Genomic DNA, 24673 nt, shown 5'->3' with positions numbered 1-24673 from the left:
CACCAGAAAATTGCAATGAAAAAACCAGCACTGCTGAAAACACTATCGACTAAGTGTAATTTCAAGAGAAGCAGAGAGTGCAGCCAGCCATTTCCTCCCTTGGGTCCTGAGCGGGGAGACTCTACTCCCAGCTCGGGCCAGGAGAGCAGCACTGGGTCACTGTGGTGGGGGTGGGCATGGAGGAGGCAGGTGGTGGGGAGATGGGAGGGGCCTTCTCCGGGATGGTGGGCTGCTAGCCCATGTGGGAAGTCAGGACCAGAGGACCCCTTTCTGTGCCACAGCCTGAGACCAGCATCCAAGGTCTCTTGACGCTGGAGCTGCCCTGAACACAGAGCTCAGGCCACAGATCAGGACATGGGGCACAAGCCAGCTGACCACCCCCCCAGCCCCAGGTTCTGCCTCAGCTGCACCATTCACTATGCTGGGCCTGCTGCAGTCATGGGAATGTTCTAGATGGGTAACTGAGCGCCTGGCCTGTGTGGGGGAGAAGCCTGGAGCCCCATGAAGATCTCTGAGCACAGCACTCCGCAGGCAGCCACGGCTGAGGGTGGGGTGTTGGAGGAGGGGCAAGGACCCAGGCAGCTCCCTCTCCTAGAGCCAGCAGGGCCTCTCCTCTGGGTGGGACACCGGGTGGGCTGGGATGAAGAGCAGGGCAGCGAGGGCACCAAGGAGGCTGCCTGCCTCATGAGCATCTTGGTTATAAAAAGCAGTGACTGAACTGGAGCCACACTCCCCTGCAGCGCCCAGTGGGGGTAGGAAAAAGGGTTTCCATGGTTACCACTCTGAGGAAGAGAATATTCAGATCAAACCCGAGTCAAAGGTTCACCCAGTGAGCACCAGCCTGGCTTGCAGGGGCCCCCGGGGAGCAGAGCAAGGGCCAGGCCAGCGTCCTCCAAGGAGCAGTGAGGGGCTGGGGACGGGGGGGTGGCCACTGGGTGCACATTAGCAGGGCTGGAAGGCAGCTGGTGCCCTCCTAGCCCGCTGCCATCCCTCTGCCCAGACCAGTTGGCTGCCAGCCCCTACCCCAGGAAGGCAGAGGGGAGGGGGGCCGCACACCCAGCTCATTGCCTAACTACCCCCATGCCCCCATTTCCCATCTGCAGAGCGAGGACGCAGAGGTCGCTGCCCACAGGTGGAGGTGGGAATGCAGGGAGGTCATCGCAGTGTCAGGATGAGCCAGGAGCCATGGCTGCTGCGCCTGCCCCACGGCCCCCGTCGCTGCACGCGGACGTCACCTGTGAGGATGTTCTCGGACATCACGTGCACCTGGACCTCGACCGAGTGCTTGGAGGTGTAGGTGATCTCCGCGCTGACGTGCGCCACCTCGCCGATGCACATGGGCGACAGGAAGTCCGTGCGCTCCACCCGGGCCAGTGCAGCCACGCAGCGCTCCTGCAAAGACCAGAGGCGGGTCAGTCGTCCCAAGGCCCCACCCTGGATGTGGTCGCCTAAAACGACCCTGGGTATTTTTCCCCACGGTTACAGTAAAGCAAGTCATGGGACTTCCCTGGCAGTCCAGGGGTTAGGACTTCACACTTCCACTGCAGGAGGCGTGGGTTCAATCCCCTGGCCAGGGAACTAAGACCTCACATGCTGTGTGGCATGACCAAAGAAACAAAAGGTTTTTTAAATAAAGAATAAACTAGAGCAAGTTACTGTCAGCATACCCTCCTAAATGCAAAACCAGGAGGTGAAGCACTGCCTGTGGGCAACAGGGCAAAGCTGTTGATACAGGTGATCCTGGGTGATGGGATGCCAAGCAACTTCTCTTTCCTGACTTTTCTACAAAGGACACGTAGTACTCGCATAACGGAAAGTGAAAAAAGGCGTACATACTCGTTATGGAAAACTTGGGAAGTACAGAAAAGTAGACAGAGCAGGGAAAATTCACCCCTCCCATCGAGAGACAACCACGCCTTCTACTTTGGGATCTTTCTTTCCCGGCTTTTTGTCCCAAGAATACGGGCTTTACTGGTTCACTTGTCTGCCTGGCTCCTCGTTTTGCAGTTTGAGGCATATAGTTGACACTCGTAGTCATGCATAATTGTCACTTATACTCACCTATGGTTGTCATATATAATCTCACCTAGCTGTGTATATGCTAAATATCCACTTTCACGATCTGCTTTTTTCACTCAACAGGAAGAAAAATAACCTGCCCATGTTATGACAAGCTCTTAGCAATCACATCTCTTTTTAAAAAATGTTCTTTATCCTTTAAATACACAACCCATTTTCATGACTCAAAACTCAAAACTAACAAGAAGGCTTACGTCCCCGGCCATGAGGGGAACCCTTGGGAGCTCACGCTTCATGAAAATGAGGGACTCACCTCCTCCTTCATTTTCTTAACACTTTCTACAGCTGCCATTTCGCAATACTCCACTGCAAGGATATTTTTTTAATGGCCAAACAGAGTATCCTTCTATTAGATTTGGGTCAACCTCAACTGCTTCTTATTATGAATAACCCTGTGAGGAGCTTTCTTTTATTTAAATCATTTTTGGTGATGATTTTCTGGGCAGAAGCAAACACACACCTCACCAAGTGTTCCCACAGTGCTTCTCAATAGGGCCGAGTGCTCACCAGGCCCCAGCACTGAGAATCAGGTGTTTTTTGTTTTTTTGGCCTCACCGTGCAGTGTACAATTTCTGGGATCTTAGTTCCTCAAGGCCCTTGGCAATGAAAACAAGGAGTCTTAGGACTTCCCTGGTGGTCTTATGGCTAAGACTCCAAGCTCCCAACACAGAGGGCCTGAGTTTGATCCCTGGTCAGGCAACTAGATTTCACATGTTGCAACTAAGAGTTCACATACCACAGCTAAAGATCCTGAGCGCCACAACCAAGACCTTGTGCAGTCAAATATATATATAGACACATATATGTATATACAAAAGAAAGTGTGTTGGAAAGAGTTTTAACCACTGGATGCCAGAGGACTCCTGAAAATCAAGTTTTTGTAGGTTCAGTTTTTATTGAGGTAGCATTGGTTTATAGGGCTTCCCAGGTGGTAAAGTGGTAAAGAATCCACTTGCCAATGCAGGAGACGCAAGAGACATGGGTTCAATCCCTAGGTCAGGAAGATGCCCTGGAGGACGTGGCAGTCAACTCCAGCACTCTCGCCTGGAGAAGCCCATGGACAGAGGCACCTGGCAGGCTGCAGCCCACAGGGCCACGAAGAGTTGGGCATGACAGCGTGCACACACGCGCTGATTTATAACACTGCATGAGTTTCACGTGTACAACGTTCTGTTTCTACTTCTGCACACCCTACAGTGAGCTCACCACCAAGGATACAGCTTCCATCCTTCACTGAGCAATGACTCCTTCACCCACCTTGCTCCTGACCCCCCTCTACTTCACCCCTTCCTCTCTCTAGTAACCAGTTCTCTGTCCTCTGTATCTACATGCTTGTGTTTGGTTTGTTCATGTATTTTTTCTTTCTTTTTTATATTTCACCTCTGGGTGAATCACAAGGTGTCTGTCTTCCTCCATCTGACTTATGTCACTTAGCTAACACCCTCCTGGTCCATCCATGTTGTTGCAAATGGCAAGATCCCATCTTTCTTTATGTATAACATTCCACAGTGTACATATATACACACCACAACTTCTTTCTTTTTGTTTCAGTTGGGCTGTGCAGCTTTCAGGATCTTAGTTGCCCGACTAGGGATCAAACCCGGGCCCTCGGCAGTGAAATTGCAGAGTCTTAACCACTGGACTTCCACAGAATTCCCCACAATTTCTTTACCTATTCATCCATCAGTGGACACTTAGGTTGTCTTAGGTCTCAGCTATTGGAAATAATGCTGCCATGAACAAGGGGGTGCAAATACCACTTGCAATTAGTTTTTTCATTTTCTTGGGATAAACACTCAGAAGTGGAATAACTGGATCATATGTGTGTGCGTGCTAAGTTGCTTCAGTCGTGTCTGACTCTTTGAGACCCCATAGACTGTAGCCCACCAAGCTCTTCTGTCCATGGGATTCTCCAGGCAAGCATGTTGGAGTTGCCATTCCCTTCTCCAGAGGATCTTCCCAACCCACGGATCAAACCCACATCTCTTACGTCTCCTGCACTGGCAGACGGGTTCTTTACCACTAGCACCACTTGGGAAGCCCATCAGTTTTAACCTCTGTGCTCTTTTCCACAGGGGCTGCACCACTTTACACTCCTACCAGCAGTGTGCAAGGATCCCTTTATCTCCACACAGGACTTCCTATCTGTTGTCTTTTTGATGACAGCCATTCAGGCAGGCGTGAGCTGCCATCTCATGGTTCTGATCTGCATTTCCCTGACGATTACTGATGGTGAGCATCTCTTCACACGCCTGCTGGCCATCTGCACGTCTTCACTGGAAAAATGTCTATTCAGTTCCTCTGCCCATTTTTAAAATGGGTTGTTTATTTTTTGCTGTTGAGTTGTAACAGTCCTTCATATATCATGGAATAAGCTTCCTTTTCAATCCACATCAACCAAATGACACTAAAGATAGTCCTATGTTTGATCTTCACTGCCAATCACAGCACCCAGCACTTTTACAACTTTCTATCAGAATCAAGAAACCAGCCGGCTTTTTGAGGACACTGGGCGTGCTGGCACAGGTACCCCTGGGCTGGCTGGGCAGCTCCCGAGGGTCTGTGCATCCTGTGCCAGCTCTGGGCTTCACTTTGGCGGCTGGTCCTCACAGCACCCTCCTGCGGGCCTGGAGACGTCGGGCTCACAGGTGAAAGTTCAAGCCCTGGTGTGTCTGCACCCTTCCCACTGGCCACCTGTCACCACCCACAGCAGCAAAGTACAGCTCTCCCACCTGTGTGAGAACTCATCTGACACCTGGCAAACAGGCCATTTCCCCAGCCCACCCCAAACCCACAGAACAAGCCTCTCGGAAGGGATGCCAGGGACCCCCATGTCCATCCCTTCCCAGGACAGCCTCAGACAGGCAGGAGTCTGTTCCTATAAAGGTCCTGGAGTCAGGCCCCAGAGCGGCGACGCAGCAGGGGCTGTGCAGGCAAGCACAGCATGTGGGTTCACCCTCTGATTCAAGGGGGGCCTGTCCCTTCCACGCCCACCTCACCCCTCCTTACCCGCCCACAGTCACATCACCCCTGAGGCTGAAACAACCTGAGGGAATTGCTGGGCTTCCAGCCCTCAGTACATCTGTGGGGCTACAGCACCACTCGCTGGCACAAAGTGGAAAAGGCAAGAGCTGAGAGAGCCAGGCAAGGATGAGGGCACAGCCTGAGGGCCCCTTCTGGAACTCTCCAAGCTCTGCCGGCAAGAGGCTGCTATGAAGACCTACAAAATCTTCTAGAACTAACACCAAAAAAAGATGTCCTTTTCATTATAGGGGACTGGAATGTAAAAGTAGGAAGACAAGAGATACCCAGAGTAACAGGCAAGTTTGGCCTTGGAGTACAAAATGAAGCAGGGCAAAGGCTAACAGAGTTTTGCCAAGAGAACGCACTGGTCAGAGCAAACACCCTCTTCCAACAACACAAGAGACGACTCTACACTTGGACATCAACAGATGGTCAATACCGAAATCAGACTGATTATATTCTTTGTAGCTGAAGATGGAGACGCTCTATACAGTCAACAAAAAAAAAAGGGGGGGGGGGGAGCTGACTGTGGCTCAGATCATGACCTCGTTATTGCAAAATTCTACTTAATTGAACAAAGTAGGGAAATCCACTAGACCATTCAGGATTGATCTAAATCAAATCCCTTACAATTATACAGTGGAAGTGACAAATAGATTCAAGGGATTAGATCTGATAGAGTGCCTGAAGAACTATGGACAGAGGTTCATAAGAGGTTGGACAGGAGGTGGTGACCAAAACCATCCCCAAGAAAAAGAAATGCCAAAAGGCAGAATGGTTGTCTGAGGAGGCCTTACAAATAGCTGAGAAAAGAAGAGAAGCAAAAGACAAATGAAAAAGGGAAAGATATATCCATGTGAATGCAGAGTTCCAAAGAATAGCAAGGAGAAATAAAAGAAGCCTTCTTTTGTGAACAATGCAAAGAAAGAGAGGAAAACAATAGAATAGGAAAGACCAGAGGTTTCCTCAAGAAAACTAGAGATACCAAGGGAAGATTTCATGCAAGGATGGGCACAATAAAAGACAGAAACAGTGAGGACCTAACAGAAGCAGAAGAGATTAAGAAAAGGTGGCAAGAATACAAAGAACAGTACAAAAAAGGTCTTATTGACCCGTATAACCATGATGGTGTGGTCACTCACCTAGAGCCAGATATCTTGGAGTATGAAGTCAAAATGGGCTTTACGAAACATTACTACAAACAAAGTCAAGGGAGATGATCAAATTCCAGCTGAGCTATTTCAAATCCTAAAAGATGATGCTGTGAAAGTGCTGCACTCAATATGCCAGCAAATTTGGAAAACTCAGCAGTGGCCACAGAACTGGAGATCAGTATTCATCCCAATCGCAAAGAACGACAATGCCTAAAAATATTCAAACTACCACACAATTGCATTAATTTTATATGCTAGCAAGATAATGCTCAAAATCCTTCAAGCTAGGCTTCAACAGTATGTGAACTGAGAACTTCCAGGTGTATAAGCTGGATTTAGAAAAGGCAGAGGAACCAAAAATCAAATTGCCAACATCCACTGGATCACAGAAAAAGCAAGAGAGTTCCAGAAAAACATCTACTTCTGCTTCACTGACTATGCTAAAGCCTCTGACTGTGTAGATCACAACAAACTTGGAAAATTCTTAAAGAGATGAGAGTACCAGACCACCTCCTGAGAAACCCTGTGTGCAGGTCAAGAAGCAACAGTTAGAACAGGAGATGGAACAACGGACTGGTTCCAAATTGGGAAAGGAGTACGTCAAGGCTGTATATTGTCACCCTGAGTATTTAACTTATATGCAGAGTACATCATGCAAAATGCCATACTGGATGAAGCACAAGCTGGAATCAAGATTGCCTGGAGAAATATCAATAACCTCAGATATGCAGATGACACCACCTTAATGACAGAAAGCCAAAGAGGATCTAAAGAGCCTCTTGATAAAGGTGAAAAAGGAGAGTGAAAAAGCTGACTTAAAACTCAACATTCGAAAGATGAAGACCATGGCATCCGGTCCCATCACTTCATGGCAAACAGATGGGGGAAAAGTGGAAATAATGACAGACTTTATTTTCTTGGGCTCCAAAAACACTGCAGACAGTGACTGCAGCCAAGAAATTAAAAGTCACTTGCTCCTTGGAAGAAAAGCTATGACTAATAAAAAGCAGAGACATCACTTTGCTGACAAAGGTCCATCTAGTCAAAGCTATGATTTTTCCAGTAGTCATACGTGAGAGTTGGACCATAAAGAAAGCTGCACACCAAGGAACTGATGCTTTCGAACTGCGGGGCTGGAGAAGACTCTTGAGAATCCCTTGGACAGCAAGGAGATCAAACCAGTCAATTCTAAAGGAAATCAATCCTGAATATTCACTAGAAGGACTGATGTTGAAGCTGAAGCTCCAATATGGCCAGTTGATGCAAACAGCCAAGTCATTGGAAAAGACCCTCATGATGGAAAAGATTGACAGCAGGAGAAGGGGCGACAGAGGATGAGATGGTTGGATGGCATTATCAACTCACTGGACACGAGTTTGAGCAAGCTTCGGGAGATGGTGAAGGACAGGGAAGCTTGGCGTGGTGTGGTCCATGGGGTTGCAAAGAGTCAGACACAACTGAGCAACTGAACAACACACAGCCTCCTGAGCCCCTACTCCCTCACTCCAAGTCCTGGGGCTTTTCCTTTTCTACGTCCAGCCTTTCCTGCCAGGCTTGGCATGGATCCTCAAAGTCTCTCTCAGGGGCTTGGCCCCCACCTCGGCCCCGGACCTTCAGGCCCAGGCCTGTCTTCCTCATAGCCACCAGAGGGCACTCTCTGAATGTGACGGGTTAGCCCCAGAACGTCAAGGGCGCTGAATCAATCTAAACTCTCAGCAGGAAGGAGAGCCCCTCCCTCACAGCACGGTCTTACGCAACCCACCCTACTCCTCCCCATACTGAGGCCCCCAGGCCCACATCCACCCCCAACACTTACCCCAGCCTGGTTCATTCTGCACGCATGCACCCTTACAGTGGTGTACACCCATGCACATATACACACAGCCCACATGAGTGTGGAACTGGAGGACAGGGGCACAGCAGGTGGCTGGCTGAGGCCCATAGGATCCCGAGGGCGGGCTTCAGAGAATGTCGGGACCCCACAGAGCTGGGGCCGGGCAGGACCTGGCAGGCTACATGCCCAGCAGCTGCCCTGAAGCCCTCAATCTGCAACTCTGCCTCTGTCTGGGCAGCGGGTGGAGAGCAGGCACCACGGCAGGAGCTGGTGCAGGCCTGCGGGCCCTGCAGCCCAGGAGCCACCAAGGGAAGAGCCCCCAGACTTGCCAGTGGACCCAGGATGGGTCGAGCAGGGGACAGATCCGGGTGCAGGCAATGTGACACCCAGGATTAACTGCCGCCCACACAGGCTCTGAGAGGCTGGGGCCTCTCGGACTCAGGAAGCCACGACTCACCCCACACGCAGGGAGAGGGGCTGAAAAGGTGTCTCTCAGCTTAGTTTCTGGGGGTACCCAGCCTCCCTTCAATGAGCCCCAAACCAAGTGCCAATCCAAGGGGTCCCTGGTCCAGGGCCAGGGCTTCCAGATGCCCCCAAGGCTCAAGGAAGAGGGAGGGGCAGGCTCCAGGCCCAGGCCCCACCCAGACTCTTGCCCTGACCCCAGAGAGTACAACACGGCCGGAGGGGACTGCCTGGATCTCCCAGAGACCTGGCCAGGCTGGCAGAGGGTCCCCAGACACCTACCCCGTTCTGGCTGTTGCAGTGCCGGGTGCTGATGATGGCTCCTGCTTCCTCGATCATCTTCAGGACAGTCCCTCCGTGCACATTGCCGGCCACGTTGGCGTCATCCGGCCGCATGATCCTGGGGGGAGAAGAGGCAGGATGAGCCTCTGGCAGGATGTCACTCATGAACAGCAGTGACCCCAGGGAGACAGCCCTCCAAAGGCCTGATGGCTCCCAGAGAAGGAAAAGGACCCCCACTCACCGTGGGGTGCTGATCTGACCTGACAGCCAGACAAGAGGCTGCAGGGTCGTGTTGCCACTGGGAGGAAGGGCAGAGGGGGACCTTCCTGCCCTGGGGTCCAGGCACCTAGCCTGCCAGTGGGAGAACGCCCCTGCCCTGGCAGGAAGGGAGGTCCTTTGCGAGGACCTTCCACAAAGGCCGTGACTGTGACATCGAGGCAGCCCGGCCGTGGGGTGCTCAGTGCGCCTGCCCCTCCTGGCTCCCAGGACCCGCAGTGACCCGCAGAGCTGAATGAGCAAGGACACAGCTATGATCCCTTGGAGAAAGCACACATTCCCAGGACTACCGTCTCTGTCAGGAGTCCCAGAGGAGCTGGCCTCCTGTGGCCACAGATATTGAGAACTGCAAACAAATCACAGCATCCAGACCTTCCCAGCAAGACAAAACCTGATTGCTGCCTGCCCCCAGGGCTCCAAGAGAGCGCCCGAGGGGTGGGTTCCCTGGAGTTGAGAGCGGGGAATTCCCCAAGGTCAGGGGGTACTGAAATCACCCCATTTCCCCCAGAGGAAAAGCCATGTCTTTGCAGAGGTCAGCAGCAGGGAAGCCCTATGAAATCCCTGGAGTCCCAGAAAGCCAGCCTGGTGCTCCTACCTTGGGCAACCCCATGGAGCTTGGCCCTCTCCCAGACACCTATCTGTCTGGCTGATGAACTCTGTCTCCACTAGCCTCAGGCCCTGAGGTGGGTACCAGGCACTGAGCTAGTGTGCAGTTTCTGGGTGCCTGGCATCACCCGGGCACACACACCCTGCTCCAGTCTGCTGGCCAGCGTGGGCCCTAGAGGCTGGACCCCCCACTCTGGGCCATGGAGCTCCACTGCCCTCCCGATCTGGCTCCTTCCAGACTTGGAGGCTAAGCCAGGCAACCTCAGAGATGGTTCCCGACTCCCAGTCTTACTGGCTGGGTGACCTGAGCAAGCTGCCAAAACCCAGCCACCTTTACATTCTCATCCGTAAAAGAGGAACAACAGCGCTACCACACTTGACTATGGGAAAGACTGAACCATGAGATGGAACAGATAAGGAGCCTGGCACACAGTCAGCAACATACACACTCATCAGCACTGCTTCCTCCTTCTCTAAGTACCAGTCAGAAGCCGCAGGAGGGCTGGTGCCTCCAGCATTCAGTCACCAGTGCCATTTTCTGGGGAGACCAAAGGCTGTCTGGACCTGTCGCCCACCCCCAAAGTCACCCCTTCAGCCTAGGGGGCATTCAGGACCCCTACTTCTCACCTGCATCACTGGCTCAAGGGCAGCAGCCACAGTCGCCCAGGCAGTGGCCAGGGGAACCCCCAGAGCACAGGAAAGGAGCCTCATTTGGCTTCTCAAATGCTCATTTTAAAAGATTTTTGAATCAACTCAAAATAGATTAAAAACTTGAACATAAGACCCAAAGCCAGAAAACTCCTAGGAAAAGACGTAGGCCGTAGCGATGATTTTTTCGATCTGACATCAAAAACAAAGGGTAAAGAAGGAAAAAATACGTAAGTGAGACTACATCAAATTAAAAGATTCCTGCACAGCAAAGGAAGTCATCAGTCAAATGAAAAGATAACCTGTGGGATGTGAGAAAGTATCTGCAAATCATGTATCCGATAAAGCATTAATATCCAAAACACACAAAGAACTCATAAAATTCAAGAGCAAAACAATCCAGTTAAAAAATGGGCAGAGGACTGAAATGGACATTTTCCCAAACAAGACATACTGATGGCCAACAGGCCCGTGAAAAGATACTCAACATCATTAACCATCTGTTGCCAAGTCACTCAGTTGTGTCCAACTCTGTGCGACCCCATGGACTGGAGGCCACTAGGCTCCTCTGTCCACGGGATTCTTCAGGCAAGAAAACTGGAGAGGGCTGCCATACCCTTCTCCAGGGGATCTTGTCGACCCACAGATCAAACCCGTGTCACTTACGTCTCCTGCATTCGCAGCCAGGCTCTTTAGCACTAGCGCCGCTTGGGAAGTCCCGTTAACCATCAGGGGAACGCAAACCAAAACCACAATCAGATCCCACCTCGCATCTGTCAGAACGACTGTTATCAAAAAGACAGGAAACATGTGTTGGCAAGGATGTGGAGAAAAGAGAACCCTTGGGCACTGCTGATGGGAATGTAAATTGGTACAGCCCCTGTGGAAAACAGCATGGAGATGCCTCAAAAAATTCAGACTCCAACTACCATATTAACTAGCAATCCCACTTCTGGGTACTCATCAGAAGGAAATGAAATCACCATCTCAAAGAGATATCTACGGGACTTCCCTGGCAGTCCAGTGGTTAAGAATTTGCCTTTCAGTGCATACCTGGGCTCAATCCCTGGTCAGGGAACTTAGACCCCATTTGCCAAAGGGCAACTAAGCCCATGCGCCATAACTAGAGAGCCCAAGCACCAGAACAAGAAGCCTGAGCACTGCAACAAAGGGCCCAAGGCAGCCAAAAACATATTTTAAAAAAGGTATCTTCACCCCCACGTTCACTGTGGCATTATTTACAGTAGCCAAGACATGAAACAACCTACTTGCCCACTCACGGATGGATGAAGCAGGTGAAGTAGATGTGGTATGTGGGTGTCTCGTGATGAAGGTGATTAAAGAGCCTCCTGATGAAGGTGAAAGAAGAGTGAAAAAGCTGGCTTAAAACTCAACATTCAAAAAACTAAAATCATGGCATCCAGTCCCATCACTTCATGGCAAATAGATGGGTGGGGGGAAATGGAAACAATAACAGACTTTATTTTCTTGGGTTCTAAGATCACTGTAGATGGCGAAATTAAAAGATGCTTGGTCCTTGGAAGAAAAGTTATGACAAACCTAGACAGCTTATTAAAAGCAGAGATATTACTTTGCCAACAAAGGTCCATCTACTCAAAGCTATGGTTTTTCTAATAGTCATATATGGATGTGAGAGTTGAACTATAAAGAAAGCTGAGCACCGAAGAATTGATGCTTCTGAACTGTGGTGTTGAAGAAGACTCTTGAGAGTCCCTTGGACTGCAAGGAGATCCAACCAGTCCATTCTAAAGGAGATCAGTCCTGAATATTCATTGGAAGGACTGATGCTGAAGCTGAAGTTCCAATACTTTGGCCACCTGATGCAAAGAATTGACTCATTTGAAAAGACCCAGATGCTAGGAAAGATTGAAGGTGGGAGGAGAAAGGAATGACAGAGGATGAGATGGTTGGATGGCATCACTAACTCAATGGACATGAGTGTGAGTAAACTCTGGAAGATGGTGATGGACAGGGAGGCCTGGCATGCTGCAGTCCATGGGGTCGCAAACAGTCGGACACCACTGAGCAACTGAACTGAACTGAAGGGTATGTTTTTCCTTAAACTGTGTACTAATGATCATATAACATCAATGTATCTTGCTCAAGGACTTGTTTCTTCTTAACAGGAACCCATTCCTTCTGGCTAACCTTGTTAAGATGTATGTTGTGTGAGTGGGTCTTGTAAGACCTTAACAACCTTGAGGCATTCTTCGGATCTATTGCTAGTAACCAATTGATAAAGTATATAAGGTCTTGCTAAGACTAGTAGGGGGGCACTCTTCTGCCTCCTTCTGGTGTCTGTGTCAGAAGATTTCTCTATCCCTTGTTACTTTAATAATAATACTTTTGCTGCATGAAGCTCTTGAGTGACTGAAGCCGCGTCTATGATCCCAAAGCGAAATTTTCTCCTTCAGAGATCACGAATCTGACACCATTCACCATAAGCTACCACTAGAAAAGGCAAAACTATGAGACAATTTTTAAAAGTCCATGTTTGGACTTGCCTGGTAGTCCAGTGGTTAAATTCATGTGCCAATGCAGGGGTGTGTGCTTAGTCACTCAGTCGTGTCCAGCTCTTTGTGACCCCATGGGCTGTAGCCCACCAGGCTTCTCTGTCCATGAGGATTCTCCAGGCAAGAATGCCCACCTCCAGGGGATCTTCCCAACACAGGGATTGAACCCAGGTCTCCCACATTGCAGGTAGATTCTTTAACATCTGAGCCACAGGGGAAGCCCAAGAATACTGGAGTGTGTAGCCATTCCCTTCTCCCTGGGATCTTCCCGACCCGGGAATCAAACTGCGGTGTCCTGCATTGCAGGCAGATTCTTTATGGGTTCATAAAGAATGTGGGTTCATCGGCTGCGACAGATGCACCTCTCTGTTGGGGCTGCTGATAAAGGCCGAGGCTGTGCATGTAGGGCAGAGGGCATGCGGGGAGCCTTTGCACTTTCTTCTCCGTTTTGCTGTGAAACTAAAGCTGCTCTGAGGACTTCCCTGGCGTCCAGGGGTTCGGACTGCTTTCACTGTGGGGAACTAGGCTCCAGCAAAAACAAAAACTGCTCAAAAAGTAACCTCTATTAAAAAATGTTATAGAAAATATTTTTAATGTTTTGAGTTTTAAAAATTCCTGCTTATACTACTAAGCTCTTTTTTTTAAGTTTAAGAGGTAGCCAATTCAAATAACAAAACAACCTCTATCAAACAACATTACAATATCAAACTCTTTCCTTTGAATTTGTTTTCAACTTAGTAAAGACCAGATGGTCCACCTCTACTCACAGGCCTAAGGGCCAGGCAGGGGTCCAGACAGGGGAGGACTGAAACGATTCTACACCACACAGCCTTCCCCAGGAGCACCAGAGATCGCCTCTGGGGAGCCTGACGTATTTCTGCCTGTTTGTAAAGTGGGGCTGTGTATGCCGGGCTGGCTCAGAGCCAGGAAGAGCAAACAGAGGGCCCCAAGGCCAAGGAGGAAGTGCTCACATCCGGGAGGGCCTGAGGAGGGAGAGGCCGGGGAGGACACACCTCTGAGACACGAGGACACGGGACAGAGCCTGGAGCCACCCTGCGACACTGAGGGTCCGGACAGACCCCACAGCACCAACATCCCACTAACTCCGGAGGGGACCCTGGGTACTGAGCTCCAGGCCCACCCCCACCCCCTCGTCCTGGTCACCCCAGGTCCTGCCCAAGGACTGTCCTAGCGTCCCCAGGCCAGCTGACACCCACATGGTGCAGACGCAAACCTTCCCCAGGGACCTGATCCTGCCTCTGCTCTGCAGTTCTGCAAACAAGAAGGGCCAGAGCCCAGGTCCGGCAGCCCCTCCCTGGGGCCCCAAATCAGATGCCTCCCCCAGGGCATCACCGTGATTCCATCCCAGCCTCCACCCCAAAGCCAGGGCTATGGTCCTGCACCTGGCCGCCCTCCCTTTGTCCCCTCCTTCCTCCAAAGAGCTCTGGAGCTGCTCGGCAGGGTCTTCCTCAACTCACTTCCCCCTGAACTCCGGCCATGCGTGTCACCTCCAGGCAGGCAGGAGTGTGAGCGACCAGGGCAGCCAGGGGAACGTGCAGCCTCTCGGTGGAGCTCCTGCTTTCCCATTTTTAGCAAAGAGACAGATATGGAAAGTGTTTCGCTTTCCTCTTTTCTATCAGAAAAGAAGCAAAGACAGCCCAGTGGAGCACACACGATGCCACACGGCACTGCCCACTGGTCTCTGGTCAGGGAGGTGAAGGGGTGGTATTGGGTGGTATTGGCCCTCACAGCTGGCCAGCTGCATCCGTGCAGGGGTTTGAGTTGAGGATACCAAAGAACTGAGTTTTCTAGAGAAGCCGGCAATCCAGAGTTTAATGTGAAATCTCTTGGAATTTGACTGGCAGCACCTGACTGTTGAAATGGCCTCCACGCAGGCCAGCTCTGTGAGGGCAGAGCAGGTGGTGGGCCTGACCCCATCCTGGGGGGACTCTGTGTGCCCCATTCTCTTTCCCACCTCTCTCTGCCCCTCTGCCCATGCCAACCTGCAACTCTCTCAGTCCTTGAACCCCAGAAGCTCCAGGGAAAAGTGGACAGTTGGGCCAGGGAGCCCTTCCTGTGACCCCCATCCCCAACATCTTCTCAGCTGGCCAGTGGCAGGGACACTGCCTCCTGTGACCAGGCCTACGCACCCCAAGATCCTCTCCACCATCTTCCTCTCTCCCTGCCCTCCCAGCAGTGGCATCTGGAATGTCACCACCCTGTTTCTCACCACCCCTCCCCCTCCATTCCAGCCACTCCTGCTCCAAACCACAGGATGAGCTGGCCAGGGATGGGCCCACGGAACCAAAGCAGACACCGCCTCCTCCCTGCTAACCTCTGAAGCAAACACTAAGCTGATGACAAGAGCAGGAAGGAAGCCACACACACCGGGGTTACAGAGTCACTTTCAGATGGTGCAGCCGCCCCCCACCCGGGCACCAGGAGAACTTCAGAGGAAGTGACACCTGGGTCAACTCCGGGAGAGGGAGCAGATGAGCCAGGGACAGAGGGTGGGGCACGACGGATACTCCAAGGAGAGGTGGTATCTCAGAAGAAGACCCCAGAGACGGGAGAGCTCGGCAGGTACAGAAAAAGACAGTGGTCCCCCAAAGCCGGCCAGTGACCCCTGGGGGGAGAGAATATGGGTGAAGGGCGAGCTGGAGAATGGAGCCAAGAGCTTGTCACACGGGCCTGGGACTGGGACAGAGCCTGGACTTGTCCTGGGGGCAGGGTGGCCTTGGGAGACCCTCAGTCGGGGCTGGTGTGCGAGGAGTCACCCAGGGGCTGCGGATGGAGGGGCTTCTCTGCCTACGTCTTGCCTCCCTGCCGAAGCCCACCATTTACCCTGATGCCCCAAGAGTCACTCTTCTTAAGCAGGAGTCCACGGCCCTGCCAGACCCTCCAGGGCCCCTGCTACAGGAGAAAAATTCAACTCCTGGGACTTCCCTGGCAGTCCAGCGGTTGAGACCCCACACTTCCACTGCAGGGGGCATGGGTTTGATCCCTGGTCAGGGAACTAAGATCCCCCATGGGGGGATGGGGCAACCAGAAAAAAAAAGAAAAGATTCAACTCCCTAGCGAGGCCTCTGAAGCCCTCAGGGATCTGGAACTTTCCTCGCCTATCTCCCACTGCCTCTCGGGGCTCTAGGCTGCACCTGCCCAGGCCAGTGCTGCTGGCTGGGCCCACCTGGATCTTCCCTCCACCTCACCTGCACCAGCCTGTCCCGGCAACACCTGCACCAGCCTGTCCCGGCAACATGCCACCTCTGCTCCATGAAGAAAGGCGACTCATGGACGAACGGGGAGCCTAAGTAGACACAAAATTCCGGAGGGCAACCCAGCTTTATCATCATCCACCCAAACTCCAGATATATGGGCTGCTCTAAGCCAGACGTCCCACCAAGAGGAATTCAACCTAGAGATGTTTCCACACATGACCAAACCAAGCGTGTTCAAGGTTACTCACTGAAAAGCTGTTTTATGTGCAAAAGCTGGCCGTGCCCTAAATCCGCCAATAAGGGGCTCGTTAGATTAAGTTACACCCACACAACACAGAGTGCACAGCCTCGAGCAAGAGGGAGGAAGGGTCTCGGAGAAGCCCTGTTAGATGAGAAAAGGCTCAGAATGATGGGAGACGGGTGACCATATCTGCAGGCCAGTGGAGACCACCCTTGGTGGGAGGCCCGGGAAACCAGAAGCTTCCACTGCCCCTGAGAGGGGAACCAGCGATTGGAGGAAGGTCACAGTGACGCCTCTGTGCTTTCTGAATTTAAAACCATGTCAAAGGACTTCCCTGGTGGTCCAGCTGTTAAAACTCTGCTCCCAATGCAGGGAGCGTGGGTTCGATCCTAGGTCGGGGAACAAAGATCCCGCAAGCCCCACAAAACCATGTCAACCATGTCAAATATTAATAAATCCACAGTCTTTAAAATTTATTCAAAACACAGCTGAAACAAAGGTGCTCAGCAAAGCCTTCTCTGAACTCACCACAGCAAGGCTACCATCTCTGCTGGTTCCTGTGGGCGGGAGAAAGGCAGGGGAACAGAGTAGGAGAGGCCATTCCAGGAACAGACAGCAGGCAAGGGACAATGGGGAGGCTGGAGGAGCCACCCTGCTCCCCACACGTCTGCATGTTCTGAGGGCAGGCCTGTCCCTCTGCTCCTCCGGGTCCCCGGAGGCTGGGCCAGGCCCCACCCAACCTGGAGCCTCTGGACGGGGTTGAACTGTGTCCCCTGACACAATTCAGATCAGCTGAAGCTCTGACCCTGGAACCTGTGACCGTGATCTGATTTGGAAGCAAGGTGTTTGCAAATATGGTCAAGTTAAGATGAGGTTATTACCAGGGCCATGTTCCCATGACTGGTATCCTTAGAAGATGGAAATCTGGACACACCAGGGGAAAAGGCCACACGACACGGAGGTAGAGACTGAGGTGACGCTTTGACAAGACACACAGGCACTGCCTGCAGCCGGGATGCTGGACAAGCAAAGAAAGGCCCTTCCCCCTAGAGCCTTCAGAGGGAGCGTGGCCCTGCCGACCCCGGTATGGGGCTTGCAGCCTCCAGATGTGAAAACATATGCATTTCTGGGTTTTAAGCCACCCAGGTGTGGTCATGTGTTACAGTGACGCCAAAAAACCCAGACAGCATGTGGCCTGATGCCCCTGCCTGAGTGGCCTGAGCACCACTCCCAGAAGGCAGCAGGGAGCGGCTGGGCTGAGACCCCATGGCCTGCAGCCAAGCTCAGGTCCTGCTCCCCAGTCCAGCCAGCCCAGGCCAGGCCCCCCAGCAGCCTTGGTGGCAGCTCCACTGATGACTGCTCCCTGCTCACCCTACCCACAGCCCCCTAGCATGAGGCCAACATCTCCAACTCTGACAGGAAAATGTCAGTGCTAAAATGGAACACTTCCACGTGAGTTCCACAGGAACTGGGGGAGGCGAGGCAAGGGGGCTGTTTCCTTTACCCAACGGTGAAAGCAGAACTGTCTGAAGGAGAAGGTGGCAGTGCCAAGTCCAGCTAAGGACACGTGAACTCCTCTGTGGGGTTTCCACCAGCACTCAAACATGGGCAGAACCACTGGGCTTGCTGCCAGGGTCCAGGTGGGTTCCCACAGGGCAGCCAGCTCTAAGCACACCTCACGGATTGTGCCAGAAGCTCCCCAGACCCGTCCCTTCTGAATGAGGCTCAACCCAGAGAAGCAGAGGCGGGTCAGGACAGTGACTTTTGGACAGAGTGCCACCCCCGCCTTGGAGCTGCAGGTGGCAGTTGAGAAGGTGCCAGCGGCGGGGGAACCCATAAAGCAGGATCTGAACGAGAGTCCGAAGGCGGGCCAGGGAGGAGGCTGGCGGGGCGGGGACTGCCACTGCTGGTAAGAAAGGAGCTCCAGGCTCATCTGAGGGCATGCACCTGCCAGGAGAACCACATGGGTTGAGGGCACGTGGGCTGGTTCACACCTGGCAGCCTCTACCATGGGGCCCTGAAGGCCAGAGTCAGGCACATATGAACACCCCATCTTCCTATGTGGGAGGGACTCTGCTCAACGGAAGGCTGTTTGGCACTGCTTGTCCTATCCAATTTGCTGCCTAAAAAGGTTCCAGCAAAGCTCCTTCAACCCCCAAAGACCCCAGAGGAGGCAAGGGGGGAGAAACAGCTGGGCCGCCAAAGAGGCCCTGGGACCCTGCCAGGCCCCAAAGCAGGACACGAGAATGAACCAGGGCAGGTGGCCCACCCAGCCCCACTGATCCCAAAAACCCAGAGCACCCTGAGCTGAGCAGACAGGAAGGTAAGCAGCGCCTGGCCCAACCGCAGAAATCTGCTGGCAGGAGAAAGAGAAGAAGCTGGGCAAGAAGGCAAAGAGGAGCAAGCGTCCCAACTTGGGCCCTGGAGCCAGGTGGGTGAGCACCGGGTGGGTGAGTGCCAAGCCTCACTGCCAACTCCCCCAGGCACCCATGATATGACCCCACCAGGAGCGCATGTGGATACTCAGAGGCCAGAGTCCCCATCCCGGCTTCAGTTAACCACTTAACCTCCAAGGTCAGCAAGACCTGGGCCAGGCCTGGGTGCCCCGGGCTGCCTGAAGCCAGCCAGTCTGTCGCACACAGAGGCCAAGTCCCCCTACCACCTGCCCCCATCTGCCACAGGGGTCCCCACATGGGGCAGGGGTCCCACAACCGGTGGTTAGTACCTGCTCAGCTGGGAAGCCATGTGGGCTGGGACATCCCAGGTCCAGAGAGAGGAGAGGAGGGCAGCTGCAGCCGACTCACCCGCCCTCTCCCACTGCAAGGACAGTCCCAACCCCTTGGCCTGGCAGGAAGCACCCTGGCTTCCTGGGCTGCCCAATCTAACCAGGAAGGGGCCATTTCATCAGTCTGAGAACCCTACCAAAACCCAGTTGTCATAGAAACCTCATCTTGTATATAACAACAGTGGAGAAGGAAACCTTCTAGCCCTCCTGCTGCTGTTGCCCTGAGATCTAGAAGGCACAGGTGCCCTCCTGAGTCAGCGCTGGGGACAAAGGCCAAGCCCCAGGCCTGGACCCAAAGCTTCCTGACACTCAGACAGAAGTGGTGGTGGGGTGGGGGGAGGTGTCAAGAGCCAGAGTAAGTGAGACAGAGGGAGAGGTCCCATCAGATGCAGAGGAGACGGCATCTGAAACCTGTCCCTCAAGCCCACCCTGAGTGGTAGGGGCTGTTGAACCCTGGCAGGGAGGCAGATGGCTGTTCAGCCCTCTCCTGGCCGACCTGCTGCCCCCACCACACAGACCTTCCTCCCCCGGCTCAGGTGCACTGGCTTCTACTGTCTCCCCCAACTAGGTCTGGGGGAAAAGGACCAGCTGGCAGAGAGGTCCTGGTGCTGAGGCGAAGCAGCAGCCAGGGGAGAGGAGGCTGGACATGTCCTGAGTGTCACCCAGACCCAAAGCCATCCCTGCAGAGCCACAGTCACCCAGGCACCATGATGGGCGGCATGAATGAATGAACCCACCCACTCAAGGGCATCCTTCCTAAAAACTGTCATCCTGGCTGGGCTCCCAGGCACCTGTCCAGCTAACTTGCACAGACTTTGTTGTTTAGAGGTCAAGTCAGGACATGGCCCTGATGGGGCTTGGTAAAGGCAGCCTGCCACTTGGGCCCACAGAGACCCCCTGTCAGAGGCCAAGTGCCCCAGGCTCCTTCCCGGGGGCCTTCCTAATATATGGATGGATTCTCACTAAAGGCACTAGTGGCCCCATCTTTATGCAAAAAAGAGAAAGAACATTCCAAACTGATTAAGAACATCCCAGCCTGACCAGCACCACAGCCCCCGGTTCCACAGGGAGGCAGGCACCCAGCCCGGGAGGAAGTGGCAAGGCTACCCTCAGCTGGGCCATCAGGATGCCCGGAGCCTGGACCTGGCAGGCAGGTGAGGGGCCTGCCCACCACACCCACAGCATCTGCCTGGAGCGGAGTCAGGGCTGAGTCTGGGACAAAACTTCTCCCATGAGCCTCCCCACCCATACAGCCTGACAGGTCCCGGCCAGGACCGCAGACCTCCCCTAGCCCTGTGGCTGCTACAACGGCACATCAAGATCTGCCCGCAACCCCTGAAACAGGTCCTGTCTGGCAAGGCCGGGCCAACCTGCTCACCGCCAGGTCCCACACTGGGCATGTGTGGCAGACGCTGAGCTGACCTGGGGGATGCAGAGTGGACAGACGTCATCCCAACTCCACCTACCCAGGGCCCTGGTCCCCTCGGGTCAGCTGGGACCCCCTCCTCTGGCCCTCCCCACTTTCCCTCCCCTGGGCCACAGGCCGCTCAGGACACGAACCACCTCAGAGGTTCTGGGAGCCCCACACGCTCGGTCTGTTCTAGTCCCTCTCTCAACCTCAGGTTGGAAAGAAGGCCCCAAGGCCCCAGATGCCCACTCCAGCCCTGGCCTCTGGAGCCACATGCCGAGACCTGCCAGTCCCACCTGCCCTGGTGCTCGGGCCAGGGTCCCCCAGACACCCCCACACCAGCTGCCCCACAGTTTCCCCATGGCTCCCAACTCACAGCCTGGCCTTCTCCCTGAGTCGGGCCTGGTCAGTGCGCCTCCGGAAGGCTGAGAGGGGTACAGCTCGCCGGAGCAAGAGCATGGCGTCCGCAGCCCCACGGTCCCTCCTGAAGCCACAACCAGATGGGGCTTAGAGAGGGCTCCCTGGCCTGCAGCGGTGCCCTTTGGACTCAGCCAGTCCTGCGTAGGAGCATCGCTGCCTCCCTAAGCAACAGTGGCATCCCAGATAAGGGGCGGTGCCCAGAAGCCCATCCCAACACTCCAAATACTGCAGGTTCCCTGAGCTTCTTTTGTTCAAATTTTTGTGTTTTAAGTTTTTTGGTTGTGTCATCAGGTTTGAAGAATCTTAGTTCCCCAACTAGGGGTTGAACCTAGACCCTCGGTAGTGAAAGTGCTGTGTCCTAACCACTGGGTGGCCAAGGAACTCCCTCCTTGACTTTTTTTTTTTCCTCCTTGACTAAGCGCAGGCGGCTGCGACCGGCGCACTAAGCGTGGCAGAGAGGAGCTACCCCACGTCCGAGGTCAGGGGCGGCTCCAGGAGGAGCTACCCCACGCGCCCATGCCCAAGGCCAGGGGCGGTGGCCAGGAGGACCAACCCCACGCCCAAGGAGCCGTGGCTGCGCAGGCACAGGAGGGCCTAGAGGAGCTATCCCACGTTGAAGGTCAGGAAGGGCGGAGGTGAGGAGATACCCCTCGTCCAAGGTAAGGAGCAGAGGCTGCGCTTTGCTGGAGCAGCCGTCAAGAGATACCCCACGCCCAAGGTAAGAGAAACCCAAGTAAGACAGTAGGTGTTGCAAGAGGGCATCAGAGGGCAGACACACTGAAACCATACTCATAGAAAACTAAATCTAATCACACTAGGACCACAGCCTTGTCTAACTCAATGAAACTAAGCCATGCTTGTGGGGCAACCCAAGATGGGCGGGTCATGGGGAGAGATCTAACAAAATGCGGTCCACTGGAGAAGGAAATGGCAAACCACTTCAGTATTCTTGCCTTGAGAACCCCATGAACAGTATGAAAAGGCAAAATGATAGGATACTGAAAGAGGAACTCCCCAGGTCAGTAGGTACCCAATATGCTACTGGAGATCAGTGGAGAAATAACTCTAGAAAGAATGAAGGGATGGAGCCAAAGCAAAAAGAACACCCAGGTGTGGATGTGGGTATACCCTTCTACCTTTTCTCTTACCTTCACAATAAGGCTCAGAATTCACTGTGGGATTAAAAAACATATTAACCTGTGATTTAAAAACACCTGAATGTAACATGTTGCTACGTCTGGGCTGTTAGTTATAATTGGGAACATACTAAAATCTCAAAAAGCTGAGAGGAAACATAGGTAAAAAAGAGAAACAACAGACTGAATACATATAGTCCCAGGAAAAACTAAAGCAATAACGGAAATAGCAGATAACATCCAATACAGGATGTTTAATCATGTCAAAGATTCTAAAGGATTGCGTATCTTTAAAACAAGAATGGGCTACAGTGGCTGACTTTATTTTTAGGGGCTCCAAAATCACTGCAGATGGTGACTGCAATCATGAAATTAAAAGACACTTACTCCTTGGAAGGAAAGTTATGACCAACGTAGATGGCATATTGAAAAGCAGAGACATTACTTTGCCAACAAAGGTCCATCTAGTCAAGGCTATGGTTTTTCCAGTGGTCATGTATGGATGTGAGAGTTGGACTGTGAAGAAGGCTGAGCACTGAAGAATTGATGCTTTTGAACAGTGGTGTTGGAGAAGACTCTTGAAGAGTCCCTTGGACTGCAAGGAGATCCAACCAGTCCATTCTGAAGGAGATCAGCCCTGGGTGTTCTTTGGAAGGAATGATGCTAAAGCTGAAACTCCAATACTTTGGGCACTTCATGCGAAGAGTTGACTCATTGGAAAAGACTCTGATGCTGGGAGGGATTGGGGGCAGGAGGAGAAGGGGATGACAGAGGATGAGATGGCAGGATGGCATCACTGACTCGATGGACGTGAGTCTGGGTGAACTCCGGGAGTTGGTGATGGACAGGGAGGCCTGGCGTGCTGCGATTCATGGGGTCGCTCAGTCGGACACGACTGAGTGACTGAATTGAACTGAACTTGACTTTTGAAACTCCTGTAAAATCGTAAGAAATTGGAGTAGAAAGAGATGTTGGAAGTTAGCTGGTTCAAGCCCCAGCTTCTACTCGGGAGGAAGGGAGGAAGGGCGGCAGGCCACCAATAGTCAGAACCAGAAAACACCAGGGGTACCGATCTGGGAAGGAAGGCCGGGTGTGGGGAGGCAGCCTGCAGGGCTCTGTGAAGGTCAACAACTGCCCTCCCCACCTCCCCTATACACCAACCAGGTGATGATAATGACCCCACACCAACAAGAGAAGCGGCACCATTTGCCCCACCAGGTTCTAAGTTCATTACAAGACTGGCTTAAAGATGCAACAGTCCTCAATGGAGCAAATGGAGAATCCTGATATCAACCTGTACCTGAAGAACTTTCTGAATGATACATCTACCAACGGCATGGTGAGGATTCACATGGCATGCGATGCCAAGCACAGGACCATAAGACATGGGAAAATGGACTGAAATCCACAACTGGGACAAGGCTATCTAGAGAAGTGCTTTTAGACAAACCACAGAAGTTAAGACTGAAATGAAGCATCGTTGGAGGGAAGACATGTTTCACGTTTGGAGAATGAGCCACTAAATGATATGCAGCATCAACTGCTTAAAACCTGGAGAGAGATACAAGCTAAACCCAGTGGAACTTAGATTTTTTTTATTTTTAATTAGAGAAAAACAGAATTCATGGAGGGGAGAAAACCTGTAAGAAATGATGCAAAATTAACTGTCTAAGACCCCTCCCACAGCTCAGTCCTGTCAGGGAGGCTGAACTAGGCCTCCACCGCCAGTGGACTCCAGCCATGAGCAGACCTTTCCACAAACAGAACCATCTGATGCCACTTTAGCTATATGAGTAAACAATTTTGAAGCTGAACAACCATAAGTTGCTATTTCCTTTCTATTAAACTAACCAAGAACCATTTAAAATGACAAAACTAGATGTCTGGAAAGGTTCATAGCAACATTATTCATAATAACTGAAAGGTGGAAACCCAGGTATCCATCATCAGATAAATAACATATGGTCCGTCAACCCAATGGACCATTCAGTTCAGTTCAGTCACTCAGTCGTGTCCGACTGAGCGACCCCATGAATCGCAGCACGCCAGGCCTCCCTGTCCATCACCAACTCCCGGAGTTCACCCAAATTCATGTCCATCGAGTTGGTGATGCCATCCAGCCATCTCATCCTCTACTGTCCCCTTCTCCTCCTGCCCCCAATCCCTCCCAGCATCAGAGTCTTTTCCAATGAGTCAACTCTTTGCATGAGGTGGCCAAAGTACTGGAGTTTCAGCTTTAGCATCATTCCTTCCAAAGAAATCCCAGGGCTGATCTCCTTCAGAATGGACTGGTTGGATCTCCTTGCAGTCCAAGGGACTCTCAAGAGTCTTCTCCAACACCACAGTTCAAAAGCATCAATTCTTCAGCGCTCAGCCTTCTTCACAGTCCAACTCTCAGATCCATACATGGACCATTATTTGACCATAAAAAGGAATGCAGTACTGATACACGCTGATAAAAGGAATGTTCACGTGTTGAGGTCTGGGGAAGTCATTCTGGCTATAAATGAGTTACCTTGATTCGGTGCTAACTAAAATAGCCTGCTTGTGGTCTAGCAGACAAACA

The 24673-nt window shown here is 52.5% G+C and overlaps 1 protein-coding gene across 4 annotated transcripts in view; it reads right to left on the bottom strand.

Moving 5' to 3' along the window:
- The window catches only part of ACOT7 (acyl-CoA thioesterase 7), a 109214-nt gene that overhangs the window by 47939 nt on the left and 36602 nt on the right, over nt 1-24673 (bottom strand). For 3 of the 4 annotated variants that reach the window (XM_019976654.2, XM_070768297.1, XM_019976655.2), the window contains exons 2-3: nt 8836-8953; nt 1236-1392 (exon numbers count right to left, since the gene is read on the bottom strand). In XM_019976654.2, the coding sequence (XP_019832213.2) occupies nt 1236-1392; nt 8836-8953 (275 nt within the window). Of the gene's footprint in view, nt 1-1235; nt 1393-8835; nt 8954-19083; nt 19192-24673 lie in introns of those variants that run through there. The other variant, XM_019976656.2, reaches the window with a different exon arrangement.

Source organism: Bos indicus, chromosome 16 (genome assembly GCF_029378745.1).
Source record: "Bos indicus isolate NIAB-ARS_2022 breed Sahiwal x Tharparkar chromosome 16, NIAB-ARS_B.indTharparkar_mat_pri_1.0, whole genome shotgun sequence".
In the NCBI taxonomy this organism is placed as follows: domain Eukaryota; kingdom Metazoa; phylum Chordata; class Mammalia; order Artiodactyla; family Bovidae; genus Bos; species Bos indicus.
Note: the sequence above shows the minus strand (reverse complement) of the source record. Positions and strands in the feature narration are given on the sequence as shown.